This window comes from Ptychodera flava, chromosome 11 (assembly GCF_041260155.1).
Source record: "Ptychodera flava strain L36383 chromosome 11, AS_Pfla_20210202, whole genome shotgun sequence".
Lineage (NCBI taxonomy): Eukaryota > Metazoa > Hemichordata > Enteropneusta > Ptychoderidae > Ptychodera > Ptychodera flava.
In genome coordinates, this window is record NC_091938.1 from 28,983,824 (window position 1) to 29,011,795 (window position 27,972).

The 27,972-nt window shown below is 38.3% G+C and overlaps 1 protein-coding gene across 1 annotated transcript; it reads left to right on the forward strand.

Moving 5' to 3' along the window:
* The first annotated feature begins 721 nt into the window (after positions 1-721).
* On the forward strand, positions 722-11,683 carry LOC139144022 (uncharacterized). The gene is made up of 6 exons (XM_070714665.1): positions 722-767; positions 3,296-3,416; positions 3,694-3,858; positions 4,353-4,605; positions 5,651-5,859; positions 8,759-11,683. Exons 2-6 carry the CDS (start codon positions 3,306-3,308, stop codon positions 9,017-9,019), a joined length of 999 nt encoding a protein of 332 aa, XP_070570766.1. The 5' UTR covers positions 722-767; positions 3,296-3,305; the 3' UTR covers positions 9,020-11,683.
* Positions 11,684-27,972: the final 16,289 nt, after the last annotated feature.

Genomic DNA, 27,972 nt, shown 5'->3' on the forward strand with positions numbered 1-27,972 from the left:
GAGAGTTCAATTTCTCGTAAAGAACGAGAAAATGCAAATGCCGACGGAAGTGTACACAAGCACGACGACGTCGAAGCAACCAACGCAGTGAAAGTATGTACACCTCAGTATGACAACTTGCTGTTCGTGAAACCGAGAAATTGGTGAGTAGGAGCGGTAGGTTGCTATAACTACGACGTGGCTCAATCTGACAGGTGTTCATTAGTTTATTTCGAGTGAGTGTATTTAAATACATAGAAAAATATTTCATCCTGTCAGTCTGCAGATCCAGTTCGGGAAAGTACCAAAACTAAAAGGGCGTTGCACTTTCATGTCCATGGCAATAACATTTTCACAGTGGATCCAGGGCCAGATATCGCTATGGCTACAACCTCTGATATTGCTCTGAAGAAGCACGGTTTATACTCCAAAAACATAACCCTTGGTCTTTCAGTTTGCGAGTTAAGTTCCAACCATGGAGGTACCACAGTATTGCACTAGAACTATGAAAGGTTTGTGGTACACCTCCATGGCTCCAACAATGTCTATTTTCAACGATGACGTAATCACATCTTTGACAAGAATTTGATTAACATGATCAAATGTAGCTCTGCATGGCAGGGCTGTGTGTGACCGGCGCTATACGGCCTCCCACCACGCCGGTAACACACAGCCCTGCCATGCAGAGCTAGATAAATGATACCGGTTGTCCTCGCCTACATTGTATCATGAATTGGATTGCATACTGGATTTGAGGAGGTACAGTGCCTCAAGGAACTGTGGAGAGGGTAACAATGCAGCAGATCTATTTATGTTGTAGTTAGTCACTATACTACTATACTATACTAACCACTATACTATAGCAGCTGCAGAATATACTTACAACTAAAATGTGTTTTACATTACAATCCATAACTGCAGAAAACTTTTTGTGATTAGCTGTGGGTCCATAGCTGTGGTGGTGGTTGTCTGACGGGTGTTCTGTCTTTTACATGCTGACTTTTTTTCTTTGAACAACTTCTCATCCCTATGGAGCGTATTTAATGATCAACTTACAGCAAATAATGGTGGGGTGTGGAGTTATGAACTCCTTGTGCTAGTTGTCCACTTTACAATGTCTTTTAAGCAAAAGTGAAGTGAGGACATCTGGAAAGTAAGACAGACAAACAGCATCATCATAATGGGGCACTCTAAATGATGAACGGATTTAGTATTTCTGTTACCTTTTCTAATTGTCACCTCCCCTCATATGATATTGATAATTACGAACGGGAACCGAATAATGATATTTGAATATGTTAGTTATAGTACTTACTCAATAATCAGGGCAATGCTTTACAAATTACAGTCATTGAATGTAAGAAGATTTGGGCATGTATGTTACTATTTCTAATATCTCCTGATAGCTTTGGCAGTGGGGCACCGAAAGGCAATCACAAATGTCTCGATGATACGCATGCATTACTGCAGTAAGAATAAAATTCTTGACCTTATATAGTCACCGCCATCGCAAAGTTGCTTGTGTCATAATGTACACCCAGACGGTCTCAAACACTCTCAATCAATTATTGAAGGCTTCTACAAATATACTTGAAAGGTTCCTCAAGACTTGTTGTTATTGAAATCACAAAAGAAGGCGTTGAACTGCAAGGTTGTTGATCATATTCCAAAGAAACGGGTATTGTTCCCGCACTCCCTCAATAAAGCGAGTGTTTTAAAGAGCCAGTAGCTGTAACTTTGCATGGTTTGTTACCATTTTTGTTTTCCAATGTCAAATACAGTTTCTTCTTTGCCAGCTCAAAGCATGTTTAAACACCTGCTATTTAGCTTGTCAACACAGTGTCTGTACAAGCATACATGTCGACAGTAGTAAGTAAAATGTACTATTAATGTTTACATTTGAATTCTAGTCTGGGCCAAAATTCATTCGTCAACAATACATGTACCGACACAGTCTATGCAATTGCAGACCGAGTTGACACTGAATACTGTGTATCTCAACATGTGCAGGAGAGAGAAAATGATTGAAAATCAAGCATTTCAGAAATTCAAATTGAAATTATTTGATTATTCCAGAAATAATCAAAAGTTACAGCTGCTGGCCCTTCACTAATCAGTCAGACTGTGACAGATAAGATATATGTAATTATGTAATGTGTCAAAGGAATAAATTGCTGGTCCAGTTTGCATACCGGTATACGGGTATGTCCTAACTACCCAATGTCACTACTGTAAGTTGTTACATATCAGGTTCAACTTCTTGGGTCTAATGTACAGGGTATAAATGTAGCCAAGTCCACTGTTCCAAAGAGATTTCTGTGTCTTTGTTTCAAGGTGCAACCATCACCAGATTGATGACTTTTTCAATGTGAAAAAGTATTGATTCTAATGAAGTGATAATTATGTTAGCTAAGCATGTTACATAATGCTTTAAATAACTTCATTTTACCTCTGTATATTATATGTGACAGTAAATTGTACTGAGCATTAATTGTATTATCAGTCATGGTTGGGCATCTGAATGTATCATGGTATTGTGTACAATGGAAGATGTTGTTGAAAGGAAAATATACGTGAGAGTCTAAATCTTGCAGGTGAAATTAATAATGTATTTATTTGTTAGCAATTAATTATGATTATCACTCAAATTGTGTTAAGGAAGAAGCAAACAGGCAACAGATATTCAGACTGTCAAATATTTGCAATAATGATACTTTTCTGATTTACCACTTGTCGGGCTCATTTTAAAGCTTTTGGAGTAAGAAAAAGTTTCAGCATCTTAGTTTTTTTGAATTTGAAAATTTTTATTTTTCCCAATTGTGTGAAGAGAGGATGCGCAGAATGGCAGCCATTTTGAATTTCAAATACCGATAAATGTCTGGTAGTTTGGTTCTATAGTTCCAAACCCTGATTTTAATTTTGGTCAGGTAAGAGAATGATTGAACATTCCTGTAGGGAAACTTTCGGCAAAAGTTTAAGTTTTCATTTGAGATGTGCAAACTAACTGAAAACACAATTGTACTAATGAATATCATTGTTTGATAACAGGTTAATAAATAACAAAAACATACATGTAGATCTAAAGAGTATCTTCTCTGAAAGTATTTATCAAGCAAGCAAGTGATTTAGCTGTATGTAGCAGCAAAGTTACAGATAAAATTCTCTGTGCATAGAACCAATGCTTGAAGAAAACTTGGGAATGATATGTTAGATACAATATTTGTCTTGACATACACATGCAATCAGTTCCTTCCATGCAGAATACAGTGTATGTGTATCTAATGATACTTACTTACTCAGATGTTCTGTCTTTCAGAGTTGTAAGAATGGGTGAACTGGAATCCTCCCACAAGTGCATCATAGCAATTGTTGGTGTGGTGGTCCTTGTCATCGGGATTGTAGTGCCCTTGAGTTTTTCTGGAGTGCAGTATTACGAGGTATGGAGTTCAGAATCTTGTTTGTGAGTAGTTTCTGTAATACAGTGGCATTGTCTGTGTGTATCTGCTCATATGTCTTTCAAGTGGCATGTCTGTTGTACCGGTACCATGTGAACAGTTACCATTGACTTTCTCTCCCCATGTTTTTGTATTGAGATCCACACTTTCCATGAAAAATAATGGAATTTGTTGAAAGGGTCGGGTGAAAATCTTAATTTCAAATATCCAACAAATGTATCATAAGTATTTATTCTTTTGTATCCACTTTATTTCTAAGTATGGCTTCCCGAGAAGGAGTACAACGGGGAACGTCTACACAGACAAGGTGTATTCTAGTGGACTCTATGCCATCGGTCCAGACAAGAAATTTAAGGTTTTCCCAGCCACTGCACATGTTGAGAGATACGACGCAATTTCCATCTTCACTAGTGACAAACTGGAGGTAAGCATAACTTCAGGTCTGCACTATTGTGTGGTCAACAGCTTTGGTAGAGTTTTGTTGTGTGTCTTTGATGCATTTGGCAGTTTACATGGATCACTAAATCTTGATATATTTTCAAAGGAATGACAGTAAAATAAAATGCCCAATTTTACATTTCTATAGTGTATAAAAAACACCAATGATACAGAGCGCTTCTGTGCCACAGAGGTTTTTGTAGCTGGCAGTTTGGATTGCACAGCCATTTCAAAATGTAACAATATGAACTTGCATTTCTGAACATATACCGGTAGAAGCTAAGTTGCAATATAATGTTGGCAAACTTATACTGTTGGCATTTCAACATGCTTTGGGGAATAGAACGAGAACTTGCATTGATTTAATAAAATAATGGAAAAACGATCAAAACTTAGAGCTACTAGCCCTTGAAACAGAATGAAGATGAGAAGGAAATATGCTACACTGATTGTTTATTGTCTTTTGACTGGTCACTACAGGTTGACATTACCTTTAGCTTACAATACTTCTTGCGACCTGAAGATTTGAAGTTATTGCACGACAAACATGACCTGCAATATCAGCCGGTGCTTCGGGCAAGTGCTGTGGATGCCTTGAAGGGCAGAGCTCCAGACTTCAGCACAGACGACTACATCACAAGCAGATCAGAAGTGGAAGGTGAACTTTTTGAAGCTATCAGAGATAGACTAGGTGGTTCGTGCTGCAGAAAAAACTGCCAGGATTCTGTAGAAGGTTTGTGCATTTCATTTCATTGTGATTATGTACATTCTTCTTGTTAACCATTTTTACTTTCATATACTACATCTTTATGACAGTTAATGGAGTATGAAATTATTATGACATTATAATTCCATAAAATATTCAAAAACTCTTATGCACAATGTCGACATAAATTTGAGCATAAATCCTTGCATAAGTGATTGGTGACTTTTAACGTACCCCGGTACTGTTTGTTGTATTTTTATGTAGCACAAAAGGAACAGTTTTCAATCTGTGGTACATGTAGCTAGGTGAGAAAATACTACAGAACATTTGAAAGTCATGTACGTATGCTGCTGGATCAACTTAAATGTCTGACTCCGATAGGGACTGACACCCAGCACCAACACGAACAGGAAGCACTGACAAACTGTGTGAAAGCTGTGTTGGGATTTGGTCGATATACTGGTATTCTCATCATTTTGAGCCTGATGAAATGCATGACCAAAAAAATTTACTGGAATGCACACCATTTCAAGGAGGCTGTAGTCTACATAGTATCGCACTTGAGTGGCTGGTCTTGACCATTTTTAGGTGGCCTTGTTGCAAAAAATTGTCTTTCATGTCTCAGCATTCTTTGCTGTGTTTGCTGAGGTTGCACTCTGAGCTTGTGAAATGGCACTGGTTACTTTTTCAGGTTTGTTTCAAAATATAGCTGCATGCACACGACATCGGACATTACCACTTGAAATTAAGACAAATTTCATTTGTTTCATTTGAGGCTGTTGTTGCAGCTCGTAGTCTGAGCCATAAATCTGTGGGACTTTTAGTGTCCATTGTAACACTAGCAGGTTTTTATATTTGTTGTTCTTGCTGAAAATGCAGGCAAATATTAATTTTTGCATATTAATGAGAGAATTAATGACCAATATCAAAATTTCATCAGCGTAGAGTGAAACTACAACTTTCATTTTACTTTTTATGCATGTAGATGAAACTATTTGCATATTTTAAGGAAGTTTTGAATATCATTGCAATGTTTACAGAATAACTCAATGTCAGTGTCTATCATTGCCAGGCTGTGTTCCAAACTGTGTCGCATATGACACCTGTACGGAGGAACAAAAGGGCTATTTTGCTGATCTCCGGTACTTTCAATTGCTGAGCGTGTCAATAGCATCAGAGGTGATTTCCAATAACCTGCTAGCATTGACACAGCTGGAAGACGCAGCAGGAGAGCTGTACACACAAGACGCACAAGTGACCAGAAAGAATACTGAAAGACTTGTAAGTAAATCAAGTGATTGAATAATCATATTTATTAATCTGAATTGGTCAGCAGATTAGATCAGTCAAGAAACGATGTGTCATGCTAAAGTGAATATACAACTAAGAACTGCTCTGTGACAGTGTATTTGTACAGTGTATTTGCACAAACATACGGAATATGATGATAAGTTTAACCCTTTTCCTGCCAGACAGTATCACTTCCACATTAGCCAACTCAGTGAAAAGCGGTATTGAGCCATAACCATATGTATTTCAACCAATTTGGCTTGGTGTGTTCCAACAGCTTTAGTCCATAAAAATCATACTTTAAGTATCTGTGAAATCAGGGGCCTTCAAATGTTCAATGTTTTGTTAAAATGCACCAAATATTGAGGAATTTGACCTGAAAGTGAAATATGAACTTGGCAGGAAAAGGGTTAAAACGGTGAGTGATTTGATCTCAAAATACTCCTCATATACCGGTACCTTATCAAGTTTTTAGTCTTGTCAATGCTGTCACTTTATTGGATTCATGAAGAATATGTGTTAGGATGTTCTGATATAATTACACTGCGATTAATAATAATAGCTTGCACAGGGGCAGTCAAAAGCAGCAACAAGTAGCTCACTGATACCCATGTGTCACTGCACTATGAGAAAAATAACAATTTTTACTGTGTTTTTGCTACTACCGGTGTTGTAATCTAATGATTCTTGTGATGGTGTCATTGTACGTCATGGCCCAGCTTCAACAGTTTTTACTTTGAGCAAAATTTGCAAGCAATAGAGTAACAAAACTACCACATTAAGTGAAAAAATGAAATAAAAAAGCATAGATATATTTCATTTGGGATAAAACATCTCACCATTTGATAGCATCAGCTGTGCATGGGGTGCATGCTGGCAGCCATCTTGTTTCAAGGGTCACCGCCTTGGCACTAAGTATGCTGCAGCTAAGTAGTCAGTCTCAGGGAGCTGCTGCATTCACAGCCAGTGAGGCTATCAACATCTGTGACAAAGAGGAACATCTTACAAATATCTTTATCAAAAAGCCATATACTGTGAACAGTGAACTGTCACTTTATTGAAATTACATAGCTGCTCAAGTGATATTAAATGACATTATTGTCAAAACATTATCTTATGCAAAGTTCAAAAGCGTTATCTAACCTTTTGAAGTCCACGTACCGGTACATGTAGTTTGTAAATTGTAATCAAATGCATTAAACATATTTCAACATTTTTCCACATTATTGCTGCAATCATTCCATTTTAATAAGTATGTTATTCCATTTATAGGGTCAGCAGCTTTAACTTATGGTGATTCTTTCACTATTTTCATTTTGTATGTCAACAGCAGTTTCTAATTCTACTCAAAAAAACATGTCAAGATACTGATACATAGTATTTAGCTTGTCAACTCAGCCTCTACAAGAATGGTCAGCTGGGTTAAAGCGCAGCGGAACGTGGAGCCCAGCTCAACTGCTTAGGGCACTTATACAATCTGAGCTTTAGCCGTCAAGGGGCTGTTAGAGAGTCTAGTCTAGACTAGACTAGCATTGAAATGTACACAATAAAATTGCACTTTACTCATGGACTTGTAGCCCTGTGTACCATGCTGTGTGTGTTCCCGGTCAGTGTGCCCGCTAAGCCAATTTGACGCGTCATGACGCACAGCAAATCCACCTGACGCACTGAAATTACAAGAAATCTGACGCGTCACTGACGCAGCTGTAAAAAGCCTGCCAATTACTAGAAATGCTAAGCAGATTCATAATTTTCACAGATAACATGTTTCCTTGTAGTTTTTGGGCGAAAAAGTAGCTGAATATGTCATTTCTATGAGTCTCTGCAGTGATACTACGTGCCGATTGTACACTTGTCTTGCCGATCGATCGATGGGGAAGGAGGCAGCCATTGTTGTTTTCATTGTCTTCTCACTGACTCACACGAGAATACCAGGAATCGAGAAAGACACACTACCACCATAGAGGGCGCTACACTTACAACTACTGACTTTTATTTATAACCATTTTCATGCATGCGGTGGCGCACACCAAGTCAAGTTTTCTTCAGTTTGACTCAAAAAAAATTTTTTTCACCTCCCCTTAGAGGGCACACTGCTCCCGGTGTTACATGTATATCCACCACAGCTCCTACTGACTCTCATAGGAAAATCCTAACTATTTTCAGCCCAAATCAACTCGATTTCACTCTATACCTACCCGAATAACTCATTCACTCACAGACTGCAAAACAATTTGCTCTCGTGATGTCTCAAACCGTTAGTTTACCAGCCATTCACGGTCAAGGGTCCGGTGGCTGGCCACTGTACCGTACATCACCCCCTTTGACCTTATACCGCTGGTACACTAACGTGTGGGACATCACAAGAGCAAAATTTTTTGCAGTCTGTGAGTGATTGACTTATTCGAGATCTGGTAGGCATTGAGCAGAATCGAGTTGATTTCGGCCAAATATACAAATAGTTTGAAAAGGTATTTTTTCATGCACGGTCCATATCGGGACCGCGCATGCTGGATTTTCCCATTAGAGTCAGCAGGGCTGTGGTGGGAGGCCGTACAATGCCGGGAACACACAGCACTGTACGCTGGGCTAGTGGATTTGCTGTGTTGACAAGCTGAAGAGTAGTGTTTCAAGATGCTTTTTTGAGTAGAAGTACTTGCTTTAGACATGTATACCGGTAGCAAAAAAGTGAAAAAATTAAAAGTTACAGCTACTTAACATTTCATGTAAGAGAGTGCCATCACAGTTGAATGTAAAGTTTTATTATGATTAACGACTCACAGAAATTTCTGTGCAATTCTCAAAGTAAGCCTGAAATCTTCCTAGCTTAAAGCACATTTCTTTTCTCTAGTCCCAGGGTTTACATCCTAAATTATTTGTCCCATTCCAGGTCCGGGATATCAATAATGAAGCTGCTGAATTGACCCAGAATGCAACGGCCATATCTGCCTTGATAGTGGCCAAGGCTGAGGCTGAAGCAAAGGCCATCATAGAGAATGCTCACAATGAGGGTTTGTCCAACATGTACACACAGCTTGGAATCAGCAACGATGACCATAGAGGCTCTTTTAACTACCTGCGCACTCTTCGTGACAAGGAAAACATCCAGATTAGCGTAGACTTTGATAGCTTACGCATCAACACAGGCTAGGATGACAGACAGATGCAAAAATACCTTGCCAAGTTTCATCCTCCATTTTGAATTTGGTATCTTTCACCATCTTCAGACTTGGTCTAAGGTGTCAAATATGAACAACATCACCGAGTTGACCTCTGACCTAAGTCAAGCTGAAAGTGAAGTACTTTAGCAAATTGGAGGATGGTCCTTGGGAAGAGCCTATCAATTTCAAAAACAAGCTTTATTTATAACCTTCAATTATCATATTGTTGTATGGAATTTTAACTTCTCTAAAATCTTACTTCACTCAGGTGCGTCCCAAGATAGTTCAGTGTATCATAAGTACACAAGGCTGCAAGTAAAGCATTGTATTTGTTGGTAGTGTCAGAGTATCACACCATAGCAGATCAGATTTCAATGAAATTCATGTTATTGTTAAAAGGGACAGTACAATGTAGCTGAAACCTTTGATGATTGTTTACACTTTTCTATTTTTATATCAAGTACCGGTACAGTTTCTTATTCTACTACCTCAAGCATGTTGAGATACACATTATTCAGTTTATCACTTGGCTGCACATGTGCAGACTGCATAGTTATGACAAGTGAATTCTGGTCTTCACCAGAATTCAAAAATAAAATTGAACGCTGCAATTTACGCGTACAGGCACTGCGTTGAAAAAACTAAATTGTTGGTGTTATAACATGCTTTGAGGAGTAGAACAAGAACTTGCAATTCTCAAAAAAAAATGGTGAAAAATCTACAAAAGCTACCACCACTGGCCCTTTGTGCCTTTCAAGCCTATTTCTCTGAAAAGAAAACTATCAGTGATTGTTCTGAAAAATTGAAAAACAAATTGTGTTACTCAGCAATATGCACACACAATGAATGACATTGAACCCAGCAAGCCATGTACTTTGCAAACCAGAAGGTATATTGCTCTCTAGACCAGAATAGAAAATATCACACTAATGTGACTGTAGAATAATGAAATTGTAGAGTCTAGGTCAAAGCAGCCAGTAGGATTGTGAATTTGGAAGTTGTATTTACAGTGTCAGGCCAGTATCATTTACTCTTTTATAACTTTAGATGGCAGCTACACATATTTCCAATTCTCATGACAAATAATTACCAATGATGCAAAAACTATTGCAGGTGAAGGGTCATGTGAAAATAATTCATGCATATTTGCATTCCCAAATTTATAATGAGACTTATTAATACTTCATGGAGGACAAATACAAAAACTGAAATTTTAATTATATGGTGAAAGTAGTTATTCATTGAAGTGAACAATAACTGTTATAGGAAGTGTCTTAACTTCTGATGATTTCTATCATTACATTGACTGTAGTCAAGTTTTTTTGTGTACTCAGCCATCGTAACCTCTTCTTATAGTTTATAAGAATCTTATCATGTGTTATTCAGCATATCAAATGGAGTATGTTCACATCAACGTCACAAAAATCTGAAGAAAATTTGTATCAGAATGTGGAGCAATGATAAAATTTTGGTGTGGATTTTGATGACCGCAAAAACTTAAAAAATTTATGTCAAATTTTAAATCATTATCAGTATTCAATTATGTGGCTAAGACAGGCAAATTTGTCTTAGACCATTTCAAGAGCAGTTGTCAAGGCAGCTTAACGTTCATTCTTTGACCATATTGGTTTTTGACGATTTGAAATTTTTACTGGCCTATACTGGTAGATAGGAGTGCACGTTTGACCAGGCACTGAATCGAATCGTGAAATGTTTATCTGTACCAAATTTATTCGTGAAAAGAAATTATTGTGGCCCATCCTATATTTGAGATAGATTATGTAAGTGTGAACAAGAATTAAGACATTGGGAATCATGATGAACGTGTCTATTCCATATTGCAACTTACAGCTACAAGGATTATCAGTACATCTGTTTTGTTTTACACAAAATTTGTTTCATGAAAGTGACAGAGTCAAGTATAAGTTCATTATGGTGTTGAATCGTCAGTCATCAAGCAGCATTGCAAGATTCTGTAAGTAATAAAACAATTCTTTGTGAAGAGAAAAAGCATCTGTGAATGTTGCTTATTGAACTCCCATGAAAGAGAGCAATGCTTTGTTGATTGTGCAACTATACAGCTGCATTCTCAGGGTAGACTGTCTGTGAATTGTCACATACGCAAAATTCACATCAACCCCAAAAAGTACAAAGAATGAATTCCAAAATGGACAACTGTGTCCTTTACTTTTATAAATGATTGTAGAAGACCAATAAAAAATTAGAAAAATGATTTTTATCCACTTGGTCGCAGTCACAATACAACGTTTTCAAAGATATTTTTACACAGGGTACAGAAAAGATTTGCAAATTTTCTATCAAATTCTTATATTACTACATGTACATTTCTGAAAGACTAGGATATATTCTATCCCATTATACACAATCTGTAGTGTCTTATATGTAATATTTATACACCCGTCTTTGGCATTTATTTTTGTAGATGTTTTACAGATCTATTTTTCACAGTCCGTAAGTGCCTGTAAAAGTCTTTGCAAGTTTTTAAATACAGGGAATTTGTTCCCGGTGAATTATGTCTGTAAAACTTTAAATAAATTTTGTATTTGTGTCAGTGTATTATATCATCATCACACTGTCAGATGATTTCATTCAATACACAGGTGCAGTGGTAATAAAATTTGTTGTGGACTCAATTTCATGTGTCATCGATAATATTTTACCACTTCTCCTTATAGTCTGGGACCTTCAAAAGTGCAATCTATATGTATGCAGAGTCAGAATCTGAATCTAAATGTTGGCTTGTATTGTGTGTGGAATGGTAGCAATATACCTTTTCCCCGTTATCCCACAATGCATTGCAGTGGCTACATCAAATGCTGAATATACACTCAAAACAACAAAAGCATACTGATTTTGTGTTGTACAAGGGATTGTTACACAGAAATGACACAAATTTGAAATGCCAAATAATGCCCTGTGTATATTAAGTCCATTGGTGATGAAAATATAAGTCAGGGTGTAATCTGCCATAGAGTTATATGAGTAACATACCCTGCATGTACCCTACGGCTAAAAAATTATATGCATAACGTATGCGATTTATACCCTGGCACACATTGCATCATTGAACCGGTAAAAGAACTATTAGTGGAGATATGAATGTTTTGCACGGTGACATAGGCAAAAAGCTGTAGAGTGAGAGTCCATCGCAAACACTGAGAAATGGTCATTGTTGTTTTTTCCTCAGCTGTATACCTATACAATACAAATGCGGTTTTGCTTTTTTTGGTTCGAAAAGAAGACACCCCCCTGCACTGATCATCTTTGAAAATTTCATCAATGTCTTTCACAAAGAAAGAAAGTGAAAGGTTTAAAGCGTGAACATCAGATGCCCAGGGCAATCAAAGTAATTAGTAAGTCCATCAGTACTATGTAAAGATGAGTTTACAGAGCAACATGTTTTTTATAAGAGCTTTCAACATTCCATTGCAACACATCTCAAGCGAAAGAATGGCTGAATAGTTTAAATAGAACTGTTGTTCACCATGTCAAGCATATTTTACAGTCAGCCAATAGAGTCACAGTTTATTACAGGGCTGCTTTTCTATGATTTATTTCAGAAACAAACAATCGTTTGGGAGAAATTTTCAATTGTTACGATACCACATTCCACAAATGACATTGATATAGCCTCTTGATATTGATCAAAAAATGACGATCAATACAAAAACTGGAAATCGAGGTTTTTTTGCGCAAACAGATTTGCAGCCCTATGATGCAATGCCGTCAACCTTTTCAACCTCACTGATTGTGCGAACTCACAAGCGGTACTGTCAGTATCAGTATCATTGTGAGAAGTTCTTCAATCTTTTAAATAATTTCAAATAGAGAATTCCCCATTCTTACAGTATGTGAGATTGGTAATGCATAAGCTTATGTTTTGCTGGAAAGTGGTCCTCTGCAGATTGACTTTTGAAAGTTTACAACATTTAGGCCAAGAAAAATAAGAGGTTTGTTTCTCATCCAAGACATTGCAAACATGGGGCCAACGTCCCTGAAGCTACTATTGACATGGATACAAAATTGAGTATTTCCTGTCTGTATGAAATTATCTCACTAAGATCGTCCTAGGGATCTGTATACCAAATATTAAAGCTGTCTGACCAGTGGTTTTGAAAAAACAAGCAACCTAACAGTCGGCAGAGCTCCGCTGTGTTTTGTAGAGAATAACTTTTTGTGACACATGTTGATGACAAAGGTGGATATCTTTGCTAGCTCACTTCAGGATGGTCTGACCAAAAATGGCAAAATTAGCTTCAAAAATACACAATTGAAGAGTGCCTGTGTATCAAATATCAAAGCTATCAGATGAGTAACATTTGAGAAACAAAGAAATGGCAAGAATTGACCCAGAAATACAAAAATTTAAGATTTCATCAAATTTCAATATATCACACTATGACTACTCCTTTGAACCTGTATACCAAATATCAAAGGCATCAGACAAGTAGTTTTTGAGAAACACATTTTTCGACCAAAAATGGCAAAAATTGTGCCAAAAATACAAAATTGCAGATTTCATCATATATTCAATATATCATATTTAGTTCATCTGTAGGAACCTATGTATTAAATATCAAGCTATCAGACGAACGGTTTTGATAAAATAAATTTTTGACCAAAAATGACCAAAAAAAATTCCTTAAAAATACAGATTGGCATATTTCATCACAATTTGAACAAATCTAAGTTGAGTTATCCCTAGGGACCTGTATACTAAATATCAAAGGTGTTTGACCAGCAGTTATGAAGAAGATTTTTTACCAAAAGTGCCCTTTTTTGCAGTAATAGACCTTTTTGTCATTCAACCGGTTAGATTAGCATATCATTTGCACGGCGATTTGACCTAGTTCAGCTGCGGAAGTCACCTTGCCAACGTCCTCGCTATGGCGATCGCAGCTGTGGGTCCGTAGCTGTGGTGTTTTCGGACGGGATTTCTGCCTTTTACTGGCTGGTTTTGACTTTTACGTTTTTAACCCCGCGTAAAAGTCAAAACTAGCCCGTAAAAGGCAGAAATCCCGCCTGAAAACACCACAGCAATGGACCCACAGCTATGGCGATCGATGAGAATACATTCCGAACATACTTGCTTTGGAAGCAGACAGTGAAGCAACTGAAAGATTCCGTAAATTTGGAGAGTAGCAAATTCAATCAGCGTCAAACTATATACAGAAGTGAACACGAATATGGATGGTTACCGAGTGCATGGAGCAAGAAACTGAGTCTAGCTCCGTGCCAAGCCTAACTGACGTAACATTCTTCTCTAAGGTTCAAAATTAAAGAAATCATGCAATTCTGGGATTAAAAACGTAGTTATCAGAAATTGCAGCTTGAAATTCATCTAAAAAAAACAACAAAGTTATGCATGAAAATGTAAAGCATCTACGTAAAAAAGTCAACTGTCATGATATGAATAGTATAGTATGCGGAGTGTATGCGGAGTGGGTAAATTGCAGCATGAAAAAACCGATCTTTCAAAGATCAAATAAAAACAATATTGCCGTGAAACTCGTTGTATTTATCAGTAAAGAATTCATTTGGACCATGCTGTGAGCGATGAAATCGCTTGTGTCAAGAGAGAAAATGATCGGCCTTTGAGTAATAATAGCTGGACTGGTATTGACAACTATGGCGGATATGAAATCGGGATCGACACCACTTTGAAACATTTTGTATGCGATGATTCGTGTGATTTTTTGTTGTAATTTCATCTGTTACCTAAATTAATATGTGGGTATCAAGAGACAAATTGAATGCTTCTAATGCAGAGAGTCGTAAAGGTCACCGAAATATCACATGGAAGTTTTTGGGAATCACAAAGTATCACAGTACAGTCCATATCATGTATGCACGTAAGAACGGCCATGCACTACGCTAAAAAGAACTGATTGGTATCTTGCCATATTTTTGGGTTCAGGAGTTTCGTTAGGCAAAAATCTTTATGCCAAACACAATAGTCCGTGGGCTAGAGGGGGTCTACGTGCACCCCCCCCCCCCAACAGGATAACAAACCTGTATTTTTCAGAACCCTTGTGATCACTAGAATACGAAATAGAATTTTAACAGAAAAAATATAGGGACGCAATAGCTGTTATGGTCATGTTTTGAAGGGTACGCAAATCACGATTTTCCAAATGCATTTTCGTCAAATCTGTCTTCTTGTAAGTCATGTGCTGAGCTCATTTTTTAACATAACCTCACTTGTTGATATGCTAATAAGGATGTCGCTCGTTCGAACGTGAATAGCGTAACGGTCGGTCAGATCCTATTAGTGGAACTGTTTACACTGATATGGGGGTGAACAGATCGAAACCTGCAACATGCCTTCTTATCAAACAAAATACGACCTTCTAAATTTATGTTTTATGAAATTTTTATTACATATCATGTTAAAATGTATCACCAAATGTTGAAATAACTGTTTAATATAAAAGTTTATTCCATAGATTTTCAAGAAATGTTTTCGTAAGTAAAACCTAAACTTTAAGTGCAGGTGTTCTGATTGGGATCTATGGGTGTAATATGATTTGGAGGGAGCGAGTACGTTGCCCAGGGTCTATATGAATATGTCAACGGTGGTATAACTGATACCACACGGTGACTGATACCAGCCGTCTCCCTGACATGCCATGGATCAAACGGCAAGATCGACAGTGCAAATATATAAAAAAATTGCGGCTAGATTTCCGAGATTGTTTAATTCCAACACTTAACTTTACGACTGAGCTGTCGAGAGTGTTTCAAATGTAAAACCACAAATAGGCCGTTTTTCTACAGCTTACCATGTGATGTTTAAAGTTGTACAAATTCAAGTTTTATTTCACGCGCGACGGTGTGAAACCAAGTAACTGATTCAGAAACGATCTTTTGTAAAGATTACGATGTGATGTGTAAAGTTGTACACGTTCAAGTTATTTCTTGATTGTTCATTTAGATCGATGTAAAACATCGTTTAGCAATACTTTCCCTCAACCTTTGAAGTTGAAGCAATAACTCGAGTTCAAGTCTCGAAATTCGAGGTATCTGGATATAACTCTATGCTGGTGCACAGCATTCTGTTAAAGAGGATAATTTGTCTGGAATTTATCGCCCGGCACCATATCAGCGCCAAGTCGGATACCATATCAGCGTTCAACCGTCGCGTTTGTTTGTCACTGATTGAAAAGACTCAATGAAACAAATCGGCGAAAGTCTGATGCCAGTGACTATTCGAGACAACAAAATTGCTGGTTCGTTTACGTAATTCGGCCGATTTTCAAAGGAGTACTCAAGATTTTCACTCCAGCAGCGAACTTTGACTTCTATCGATATGCTAATAAGGATGTCGCTCGTTCGAACGTGTCGGTCAGATCATTAGCATATCAATAAAAGTCAAAGTTCGCTGCTGGAGTGAAAATCTTGAGTACTCCTTGGAAAATCGGCCGAATTACGTAAACGAACCAGAAATTTTGTTCACAAAAGGAGTTAGGGAATGAGCAATAATCAGAGTTCAGGCAGGTATAGGTCATTTTATTGAATTACGCTCACTTTGGTTTATTTTGCCGTTCAAAGTTCCGATACATGTTGTGTCGTCGTAATAGACCCACTTTCGATGGCAGTTGGCCCGCAGCTATCCGTGGCGGGGTTGACCTTTGACCCGCATAGCGATCCCCGCTACCCCGCCAACAGATAGCTGCGTTTCCACAGCTAGTTTCGGAAATGCTACAAGATTATTTGAATAAAGAGGATTTTGCAGTTTTCTTTTTATGTGCTGCAGATACTATTGAATCGGTCTATGTACCTGCTCATTGCTATCAGTTTGCTCTGCTTATCTTTCAAGATTCCTGTATTTTCCCCGACACTTTCAAAGACCAGGCGGTGTTGTTTCCTTCAAGGCTGTGCCAATAAAAATGTAACATGTTCAATAAAGTTTGTCGTTATTTCAAAAAACTGTTCTTTTTTTCCGTTGAGCCTGATGCGTACACATGCAGGCCAGCATTTTTGATCTGGGTGGTACGGTACTTTTTTCAATTGTTGTTTACGGAGTCTTCAGTAATTACAAGGGGGGTGGGCCGGGGGAATTTCGCGAACACCTGTACCGTAAATTGTGACCCTCCCCCCATCCTCCTGTCTAAAATGTGACCCTCCCCCTCATCCGACATTCTAAAACTTGACCCCCCCCCCCCCCAACCACTGCGGTATTCTCCCCGGGAATAACTAAAACAGTATCAGCTAATTTACATAACAATTGGTTCAATGGTTATGTTAGGGACAAATTACGTAGGGGAGGGCTGGTGTTTTTGGAGGGACAGTCGCAATTTATCAGGCAAGAATTGTTGAAGAGATATGGTATTTCATACAGTTTAGGGAGGGTCACCATATTTTGTGCAACTATAAGAAGGCAAGATGTAGCTGATTTAGTGCTTCATCCAAAAATATCAAGTCATACATGGAGTCTATCAGGCAAATTATTGACAATTTACCCCCACAAAACATGCTATATCTGTACTTTATATATGTTTGATAATGTATTTAATGTACTTTGCTTAAAAAGGGAAGTAAAATGAACATTTGTGTATGAGAAATTGATTTCTGAATTTCATCTAAAAAGTTGGTTCAATATAAATTTTACTATACGGGATTCGAACCCCACACACTCACGGCAACATCGCCTAGCTGATAGGCCTCACACAAAACCAGTAGGCCACTGCTTCCAACCCAAAAGAGTTGGTCACAGTAACCGACTTAGATGTTGCAATTCTGTGCGCGATCGAGCAGACGACACACAGACACAGTACACACACATATAGTAATCGGAAAAGCACGAAGCACAATGCCATGGTGTTTATGATGAAATTATGAATAGTTTTTTCCAATACAAAAATAGGTAAATCTTTGCATTTGTGTACTCTTGATTATTGATATTAATTTTCTTGATTAGACTATAGTGGTAACAAGTCTATGATGTGTAAGAAATTTGATTTTGGAATTTCACCAAAATGTCATTCAATACACTATGCATTGGGGTCTATGATGAAACTATGAATAATTTTTTTTCAGTACAAAATTAGATAAATCTGTGCATTTATGCATGCTTGATTATTTAGATTATTGTTCTTGATTAGACTTGAGTGGTTACAAGTCTATGGTTGTGCAAGAAATTTGATTTTGGAATTTCACCAAAATGTCCATACACTATGCATTGGGGTCTATGATGAAACTATGAATAATTTTTTTCAGTACAAAATTAGATAAATCTGTGCATTTATGTATGCTTGATTATTCACATTATTGTTCTTGATAAGACTAGAGTGGTTACAAGTCCATGGTTGTGCAAGAAATTTGATTTTGGAATTTCACCAAAATGTCAATTCACTATGCATTGGGGTCAATGATGAACTATGAATAATTTTTTTTCTGTACAAAATCAGATAAATCTGTGCATTTATGCATGCCTGATTATTCACATTATTGTTCTTGATAAGACTAGAGTGATTACAAGTCCATGGTTGTGCAAGAAATTTGATTTTGGAATTTCACCAAAATGTCGATTCACTATGCATTGGGGTCTATGATGAAACTATGAATAATTTTTTTTTCAGTACAAAATTAGATAAATCTGTGCATTTATGTATGCTTGATTATTCACATTATTGTTCTTGATAAGACTAGAGTGGTTACAAGTCCATGGTTGTGCAAGAAATTTGATTTTGGAATTTCACCAAAATGTCGATTCACTATGCATTGGGGTCTATGATGAAACTATGAATAATTTTTTATCAGTACAAAATTAGATAAATCTGTGCATTTATATGTGCTTTATTATTCACATTATTGTTCTTGATAAGACTAGAGTGGTAACAAGTCTGTGGTTGTGCAAGAAATATGATTTCTGAATTTCACCAAAATGTCCACTCACTATGCATTGGGGTCTATGTTGAAACTATGAATAATTTTTTATCAGTACAAAATTTGATAAATCTGTGCATTTAAGCATGCTTGATTATTTAGATTATTGTTCTTGATTAGACTACAGTGGTTACAAGTCTATGGTTGTGCAAGAAATTTGATTTTGGAATTTCACCAAAATGTCGTTTCACTATGCATTGTGGTCTATGATGAAACTATGAATATTTTTTCAGTACAAAATTAGATAAATCTGTGCATTTATATATGCTTGATTATTAAGATTATTGTTCTTTATTAGACTAGAGTGGTTACAAGTCTATGGTTGTGTAAGAAAATTGATTTTGGAATCTCACCAAAATGTCAATTCACTATGCATTGGGGTCTACAAGTGTGTCCGTATTTTGTTTGTGATTTCCTATTCAGGAAATATCACACGGACAATCAAAGTTTTGGCCATAATATCAGCTTATGTCAAAAGTGACCCTCCCCCCAAGCTAGGTTTATAAAAAGTGACCCTCCCCTTGAGCTGTTTTCTAAAAAGTGACCCTCCCCCCAATTCCCCCGGCCCACCCCACCCTGTAATTACTGAAGGCTCCCTTACGGTTTAATCAGTACTTCCAAAATATGTTAAAATGTACGGAGTGTCTATTGACACCCGGGTGTCAATAGCCAGAAGCTGCCCTATTTAATAATAACACATGAGAGCGAGGGCAATATCACGATTTATTGCCTGCCCAAGGGATGGTGGTCATGATCGAAATATTGATGATGCCCGAGCCGTAGGCGAGGGCATCATCAGTATTTCGATCATGACCACCAGCCCGAGGGCAGGCAAAAAATCGTGATATTGCCCTTGCTCTCATGTGTTATTATTTTTATTACACCGAACAAGCAAACATGCAAAGAAACAAAAACACAAAGACTTCTTCGAGTACAGTAGCGCTGTTCACGGTTACAGGTTTGTTACTAAATATAGCTGAACGCGCGCGACATCGGACACGCAGCTTGAAATGCGGACAAATTTTATCAATGTTGCATGCGTGGCTCTTTTTGCAGCTTGTACTCTGAGTCGTGAATATGTTTTTAAGTATTCACTGTTACACTAGCAGTCGCCCACTGAGATGTATTTTCGTCGTTCTTGCATGCGTAATTTTCAAAAGCGTAATCTAAAAATGCGGACAAATATTTATTTTTGCATATTAATGAGAGAACAGTGACGTAAACTGTGAACGGCCCTGTTCAAGTTCATCTTCTGAGTCCGGACCTAAGCGTAAAATGTTGTCAGTGCCGAGACTAGGGGTGCCGCTAAAGTTTGCCGATCTCCTCGGTGGCGTATCCAATTTGTTGCTTGCATAGTCGCTGAACACAGAAAGTGCATTCCTGTTTGCCATTTTCGTTCGTTTGCTGTTTACTTGCATCAAAATACCGTCAACTGTGCCGGTGACAGCTCTGCATGCAGCTGCATGACGTTTCGCAGCCATAAGTTGCCGACTGCAAAGTACAAGCGAACGACAATTTGTTTTGCGCAGAGAGGATGCGCAGTACGTAAAATGACGTCATCCATGTAATATCAAATGTAGAGGGCATCATCAAGTTCGCAGAGGGCATCATCACATTCGCAGAGGGCATCATCACGTTCTTTTACATGTCACGTGAGTCGTGTTTAACCAATGGCAGTGCACGCTGAATGAGTGAGGTGTAATAAATGGCTATTGACACACCCTCAACCCGCGACCCTACTCGAATACCTTCAGAACCGAGCTAAGCTGCGTTGTTCATTTCTTGTTTCAGACAAGTTGATGCCCACTTTTTTGCTGTCGTGGGTACAGCTTTAATGGGGTAAAGTAACTGTGTAATGTTGTAGAATCATATCGACAGCTCGGGGTCAATAATTTTTATCCGCGGGCGAAGCTTGTCGAACAACATTTGACCCGAGTTGCGGAACCTTTGAACCACATGCGGACATACTAAACACCGACAAGCACCGACAAGGACCAACAAGGACCGACAATAGACCGACAAGGACCGACAAGTGACCGACAAGTTGAATTAAAACCATTCTTTTTCGATGTTTTGGTTTTAAAATGTCATTTTCTACTAGTTTGGTGAATATTTACTCAAGTGACCGAACTGAATTGACGAAACTGAACGAAATATTGGCCGACAAGTAAATCGCGTACTGAAGCAGGTCTATTGGCCATACTAATAAGGACCGACAAGTGATCGATAAGGTGGATAATTATCATTCTTTTTCGATGTTTTGGTTTTAAAATGTCATTTTCTACTATTTTGGTGAATATTAACACAATCGACTGAACAGAACGAATAAACTGTACGAAATATTGGCCGACAATGAAATCGTATATATCTTGAAGCAAGGTGTCACATATGCCGGAAACCCCAAAAAAATTTAACTTGTCAATGACTTTTGGGTCACTTGTCGGTTTCTTTCTGTATACTTTTAGTTGTCATAGCATCAGATCTCTTTGTCGCTGTATTTTGTTTTGAAACTGTTCTTTTATTTCGAAACTATATATATTTACAAAGATAGTAGAAAGTAGAAAGTAGTGTTTGAATGGCGAAAGTTCGAAAAATCGTTTTTCATTTTAATTTGTCGATGAGTTTTTGGTCACTTGTCGGTCCTTCTTTGACTTCATTTCTTAAGTTGAAAGTGGACTGAATGCGTCCATCGACACAATGACGACAGGAATTTAATACTTTTATTTTCGAAGCTGTTCTTTCGAATCTTTTGATACTCAAAGAGATAGTACAACTAGGCGTTTAAAAGGTGAAACATCGAAAAAAAATCGTTTTCATGCAACTTGTTGGTCCACCACTTTTAACTCTTAGTTGTCATAGCTTTAGATCTCTTTGTTGCTAGATCACTATTATATGTTATTGTTCAGTTTATTGCATTCTTCGATAATATGGGACCGCAAAATGACGACGAAAGAAGCTTTTTCGAAGGAATGTTTTTGGATTTCTATTGAGAATATATGTTGTTTAGAATAACAAAGCTAAGTTTGGTTGAATTTGGAGGCCGACTGGCGAAAAAACGGGAGGGGTGTCAATAGCCACATAGAGTGCCGGTTGGCTATTGACACCCATTAGTATTGTAACGCCTTGAAATGATGACAATTTGACCTTTTACCGATATTTAGGATTTTATTACTTTAACCTTTTACCGACTTTCATAACTTGCATAACTACTCTTTCACGTTGTAAGTACACGAGTGACATTACGTGCAATGAACGTATGTCACATGAAGTCAAAACGTGATATAATTTTGGATGAAAGATATAAAAGCTGATGACTTTGATAGTGATAGTTCGGGGAGAACTGAGACATTTTGGGAGAGTCTTTGCTGATCGATAATTGTATCCTGAGTACGGACTTGGTGCCGCTCTGCCTTAGTAATAAAGATCTGAAGTGGTGAGTTAAACTGACTACTTGGTGTACGTTCCAGTTACTGAAAGTATTACGATTCCCCGTAGTACCTCTCGATTGCGTGACTTTGAGTGAGTGACGATCCATCTACGATCACAAGTTACGAAAAGTCAGTCGTAACAAATTGGTGGGAGAATCCGGCGTAACTGGAAAAACACTATATGATTTTGAGATCCGGACGAATAAATCAACGACAACGCATCAACATGGCAGAACAAGCCGAGGCACCGTTGGATCAGCAATACGACCAGATTGGCGGCCTTCAACGACGCATGGAGTCTGCATTCCAACGCATGGAAGACATGCATGACAGGGACCGCAGAGAACGGGCCGAAGAGATGGACAATCTAGGTAGGCGAATTTATACTGATAATGGAGGGGTCCATATTATGCCAACGAAGTTTACTGGGAGAGAAAGTGACTGTCCTCACAAATGGTTAAAGAAGTTTGAGATGTTCTCTAACTTGAAACGGTTAGCGATTGGTAACCGGATTGATGTATTCGGTCTTCTTATGGCCGATGAGGCTGAGCGATGGTTTACGTCTCAGCCTGACGACGTCATACAGAACTGGGACGTCCTGAGGGCTACTTTCGTAGAGCGATTTGCGAAGCAGGGACCGAGATGGAGGAACGACCGAGAAATCCGTAGTATTCAACAGGGGATCGGCGAGACGGTAGAAACCTACGCTGGACGCTTGAAAGATAAGTGTGACAGGTATGGTCGGACTGACGCTGAACTTTTAAGCTTTTTTCTGCAAGGGTTACGCCCTAAGCTAATGAAGTTCGTCGCGGGAAGAGATCCCGAAGATTTCAAGGCAGCGTTCGCGTTCGCCAGAACTGGGGAGCTGGTGGTCGATTTGCCGGATGAAGATCGACGATCAACGGCATCGCACGAATCAGAGTTAACCAAGGTCATGATGATGCTAGTCGAACAGAATCGACGACTGATGGAAGAAAAGAACGGAAGCCAGCAAGCGTCGGCAGCGGCAACGGGGCTTCAACCAGCGGCAACGCCCAGGGAAGATACGGTACGTGACCATTTTTCAAATGGTTTTGATAATTTTAGTCAAGGACAGAGGGGAAATAGATATGACGCTAATTTTAAGGGTGGTCCACGAAGTTTTCGCCAGGGGAATGGGAATGGAAATGGTAATTTTATATGCTATACGTGTGGGATTGCGGGTCATATAAGTTCAAATTGTCCCCGCCGAGTTGCTAAGGTTTGTTACAATTGTAATCGGCCTGGCCATATTGCACGCAATTGTTTCGCTGGAGGCAGAAATTCTCAGCGAAAAAACGAATAAGGCCGGCAGGTTTTAGAAATGGATCTGGAAATTTTAATACCTGTGAACGGCGAGGGACGGGGAGTAATAATGTTGTAAAGAGTATATGTAATTTGAATATTAATGATCAATGTATGCAAGGAATAAATTAAAGTAATTAATGTAAATGTAATGAATCAATGTATATCGGCGATTGTAGATACTGGGGCCGCCATTACTGTTGCCCCTATGCGATTATTATCAGAGGTACCGAAGTTACGCCACACAAAAATTCTCAAGTCTAATTATAAAGCTGTAAAATTAGCCGATGGTCGACAAATACCTGTGAAGGGTGTTATAAATGTGCGTGTTATTATTGGCGGTAAGAAAGCATTGATGTCGATTCATTTAGTTGAAAATTTGAAACAGAAATTAATTATTGGTGTTGATTTTTTGGCGAAATACAGAGCAATTATAGACGTGGCACAAAGAAAGTTGAAACTTCGCTCCTCCCTCGTTGTCAAGGCTGCCCAGGGGTTTGTTATTTCACCTCGGTCTGAACGTAAAGTTCCTGGCCAGTTAAATTGTAATATGCCCGACGGAATTGTTGGACATACTGAAACAACTAAAGCTTTAATACACCTGGGAGTTGCGACAGCGCGGGTTGTAACTGTCACCGACAGAAACAAAATCCCAATAAGGCTGGTGAATTCGACCGACAGAGACGTATATGTTAGAAAGGGGACCAAATTGGGGATTTTCTGCCCGCTTCCTGAGGGAGCTACAATTTGGATGTTGAAAATGACACCCTGCCTAATGATTTAACAAATGACGCCCTCAAACAACATTTCTTAAGTAAATTTGACTTTGGTGATTCGGCCCTGGATGCAGATCAAACAAAGAGTTTACACAATGTTTTATGGAAGAATCATTTGGCGTTTGTTGATGATGATAAGAGATTAGGTTACTGTGATGTGATCAAACATCGTATTGAGTTAGTCCCAGGGGCCCAACCCGTAAAGATGACATTTTGACCTTTTACCGACTTTCATAACTTGTATAACTTTTATGGTTTTATTACTCTTTCACGTTGTAAGTACACGAGTGACATTACGTGCAATGAACGTATGTCACATGGAGTGAAAACGTGATATAATTTTGATGAAATGTATAAAAGCCAATGATTTTGATAGTTCGAGGAGAATAGAGACGGAAAGAACGGAGGACTGAGACATTTTGGGAGAGTCTTTGCTGATCGATAATTGTATTACTAGTAATTCACCAGCCTTATTGGGATTTTGTTTCTGTCGGTGACAGTTACAACCCGCACTGTCGCAACTCCCAGGTGTATTAAAGCTTTAGTTGTTTCAGTTTGTCCAACAATTCCGTCGGGCATACTACAATTTAACTGGCCAGGAACTTTACGTTCAGACCGAGGTGAAATAACAAACCCCTGGGCAGCCTTGACAACGAGGGAGGGGCGAAGTTTCAACTTTCTTTGTGCCACGTCTATAATTGCTCGTATTTCGCCAAAAAATCAACACCAATAATTAATTTCTGTTTCAAATTTTCAACTAAATGAATCGACATCAATGCTTTCTTACCGCCAATAATAACACGCACATTTATAACACCCTTCACAGGTATTTGTCGACCATCGGCTAATTTTACAGCTTTATAATTAGACTTGAGAATTTTAGTGTGGCGTAACTTCGGTATCTCTGATAATAATCGCATAGGGGCAACAGTAATGGCGGCCCCAGTATCTACAATCGCCGATATACATTGATTCATTACATTTACATTAATTACATTAATTCCTTGCATACATTGATCATTAATATTCAAATTACATATACTCTTCACAACATTATTACTCCCCGTCCCTCGCCGTTCACAGGTATTAAAATTTCCAGATCCATTTCTAAAACCTGCCGGCCTTATTCGTTTTTTCGCTGAGAATTTCTGCCTCCAGCGAAACAATTGCGTGCAATATGGCCAGGCCGATTACAATTGTAACAAACCTTAGCAACTCGGCGGGGACAATTTGAACTTAATATGACCCGCAATCCCACACGTATAGCATATAAAATTACCATTTCCATTCCCATTCCCCTGGCGAAAACTTCGTGGACCACCCTTAAAATTAGCGTCATATCTATTTCCCCTCTGTCCTTGACTAAAATTATCAAAACCATTTGAAAAATGGTCACGTACCGTATCTTCCCTGGGCGTTGCCGCTGGTTGAAGCCCCGTTGCCGCTGCTGACGCTTGCTGGCTTCCGTTCTTTTCTTCCATTAGTCGTCTATTCTGTTCGACTAGCATCATCATGACCTTGGTTAACTCTGATTCGTGCGATGCCGTTGATCGTCGATCTTCATCCGGCAAATCGACCACCAGCTCCCCAGTTCTGGCGAACGCGAACGCTGCCTTGAAATCTTCGGGATCTCTTCCCGCATACAATTATCGATCAGCAAAGACTCTCCCAAAATGTCTCAGTTCTTCCCGAACTATCAAAGTCATCAGCTTTTATATCTTTTCATCCAAAATTATATCACGTTTTGACTTCATGTGACATACGTTCATTGCACGTAATGTCACTCGTGTACTTACAACGTGAAAGAGTAGTTATACAAGTTAGTTATGAAAGTCGGTAAAAGGTTAAAGTAATAAAATCCTAAATATCGGTAAAAGGTCAAATTGTCATCATTTCAAGGCGTTACAGTATAGGCCGCCTGCAGTAGCACTATGGGACCGCAAAATGACGACGAAAGAAGCTATTTAGAAGGAATGTTTTTGGATTTCTATTGAGAATATATGTTGTTTAGAATAACTAAGCTAAGTTTGGTTGAATTTGGAGGCCGACTGGCGAAAAAACGGGAGGGGTGTCAATAGCCAAGAGAATGCCGGTTGGCTATTGACACCCATTAGTATAGGCCGCCTGCAGTAGCACTATGGGACCGCAAAATGACGACGAAAGAAGCTTTTTCGAAGAAAGTTTTTTGGATTTCTATTTAGATATATGTTGTTTAGAATAACTAAGCTTAGTTTGGTTGAATTTGGAGGCCGACTGGCGAAAAAACGGGAGGGGTGTCAATAGCCAAATAGAGTGCCGGTTGGCTATTGACACCCATTAGTATAGGCCGCCTGCAGTAGCACTATGGGACCGCAAAATGACGACGAAAGAAGCTATTTAGAAGGAATTTTTTTATTTCTATTGAGAATATGTGTTGTTTAGAATAACTAACCTAAGTTTGGTTGAATTTGGAGGCCGACTGGCGAAAAACGGTAGGGGTGTCAATAGCCAAATAGGGGGCCGGTTGGCTATTTACACCCGGGTGTCAATAGCCAGGAGAAGCTCTATATGACTATTGACACCCGGGTGTCATAAGACCGTGCACCATAACAGTAGAAGTAGAAATAGGCGAGCGGCGAATCCACAAAAAGGGCCTTATTTTAGGAGTTTAATGTACCCACCTTACATACGGCCACATCATACGTCATTTGAAAGCTTATTATCTCTACTTTAAGAAAATTGACGATGTGGAGCTACCAAGTAGGGCCATAACCTCCTAATTTGCATAATTAACAAGGGTACCCAATTTGCATAAATGCGATATAATATTTGAAATTTATTGTTAACTTCTCTAACGATACGTTTAAACTATCGAGTGATATATCAAATGAAAGGTCTTTCCATGTAGAATACAAAATGGATATTCAAAGAGATATTGAAATTGATTATACTGAAATATTTTCGTGTTTATATGGAAAACAATATTTTCCCCTTTTGAATAACAATATTTTAAAAATTTTAACACATACAGCAACAACACACAGCCACACCATACGTCATTTGAAAGCTTATTATCTCTACTTCACGAAATTGACAATTTGGAGCTACCAAATCGGGCCATAACCCCCTAATTTGCATAATAAACACGCATACCCAATTTGCATAAATGCGATATAGTATTATAAATTTATAGTTAACTTTTCTAAACATACGTTTAAACTATCGAGTGATATATCAAATGAAAGGTAGTTACATGTAGAATACAAAATGAATATTCAAAGAGATATTGAAATGGATTTCACTGAAATATTTTCATATTTATATGGAAAAAATATTTTCCCCTTTAGAATAACAATATTTTAAAAATGTTAACACATAGAGTCCTATCATACAGCCACATCATACGTCATTTGAATGCTTATTATATCTACTTGAAGAAAATTGACAATGTGGAGCTATCAAGGAAGGCTGTACCCCTTTATGTCCATAAATTACACTGGTAAGCAATTTGCAGAAATGAGATATGAA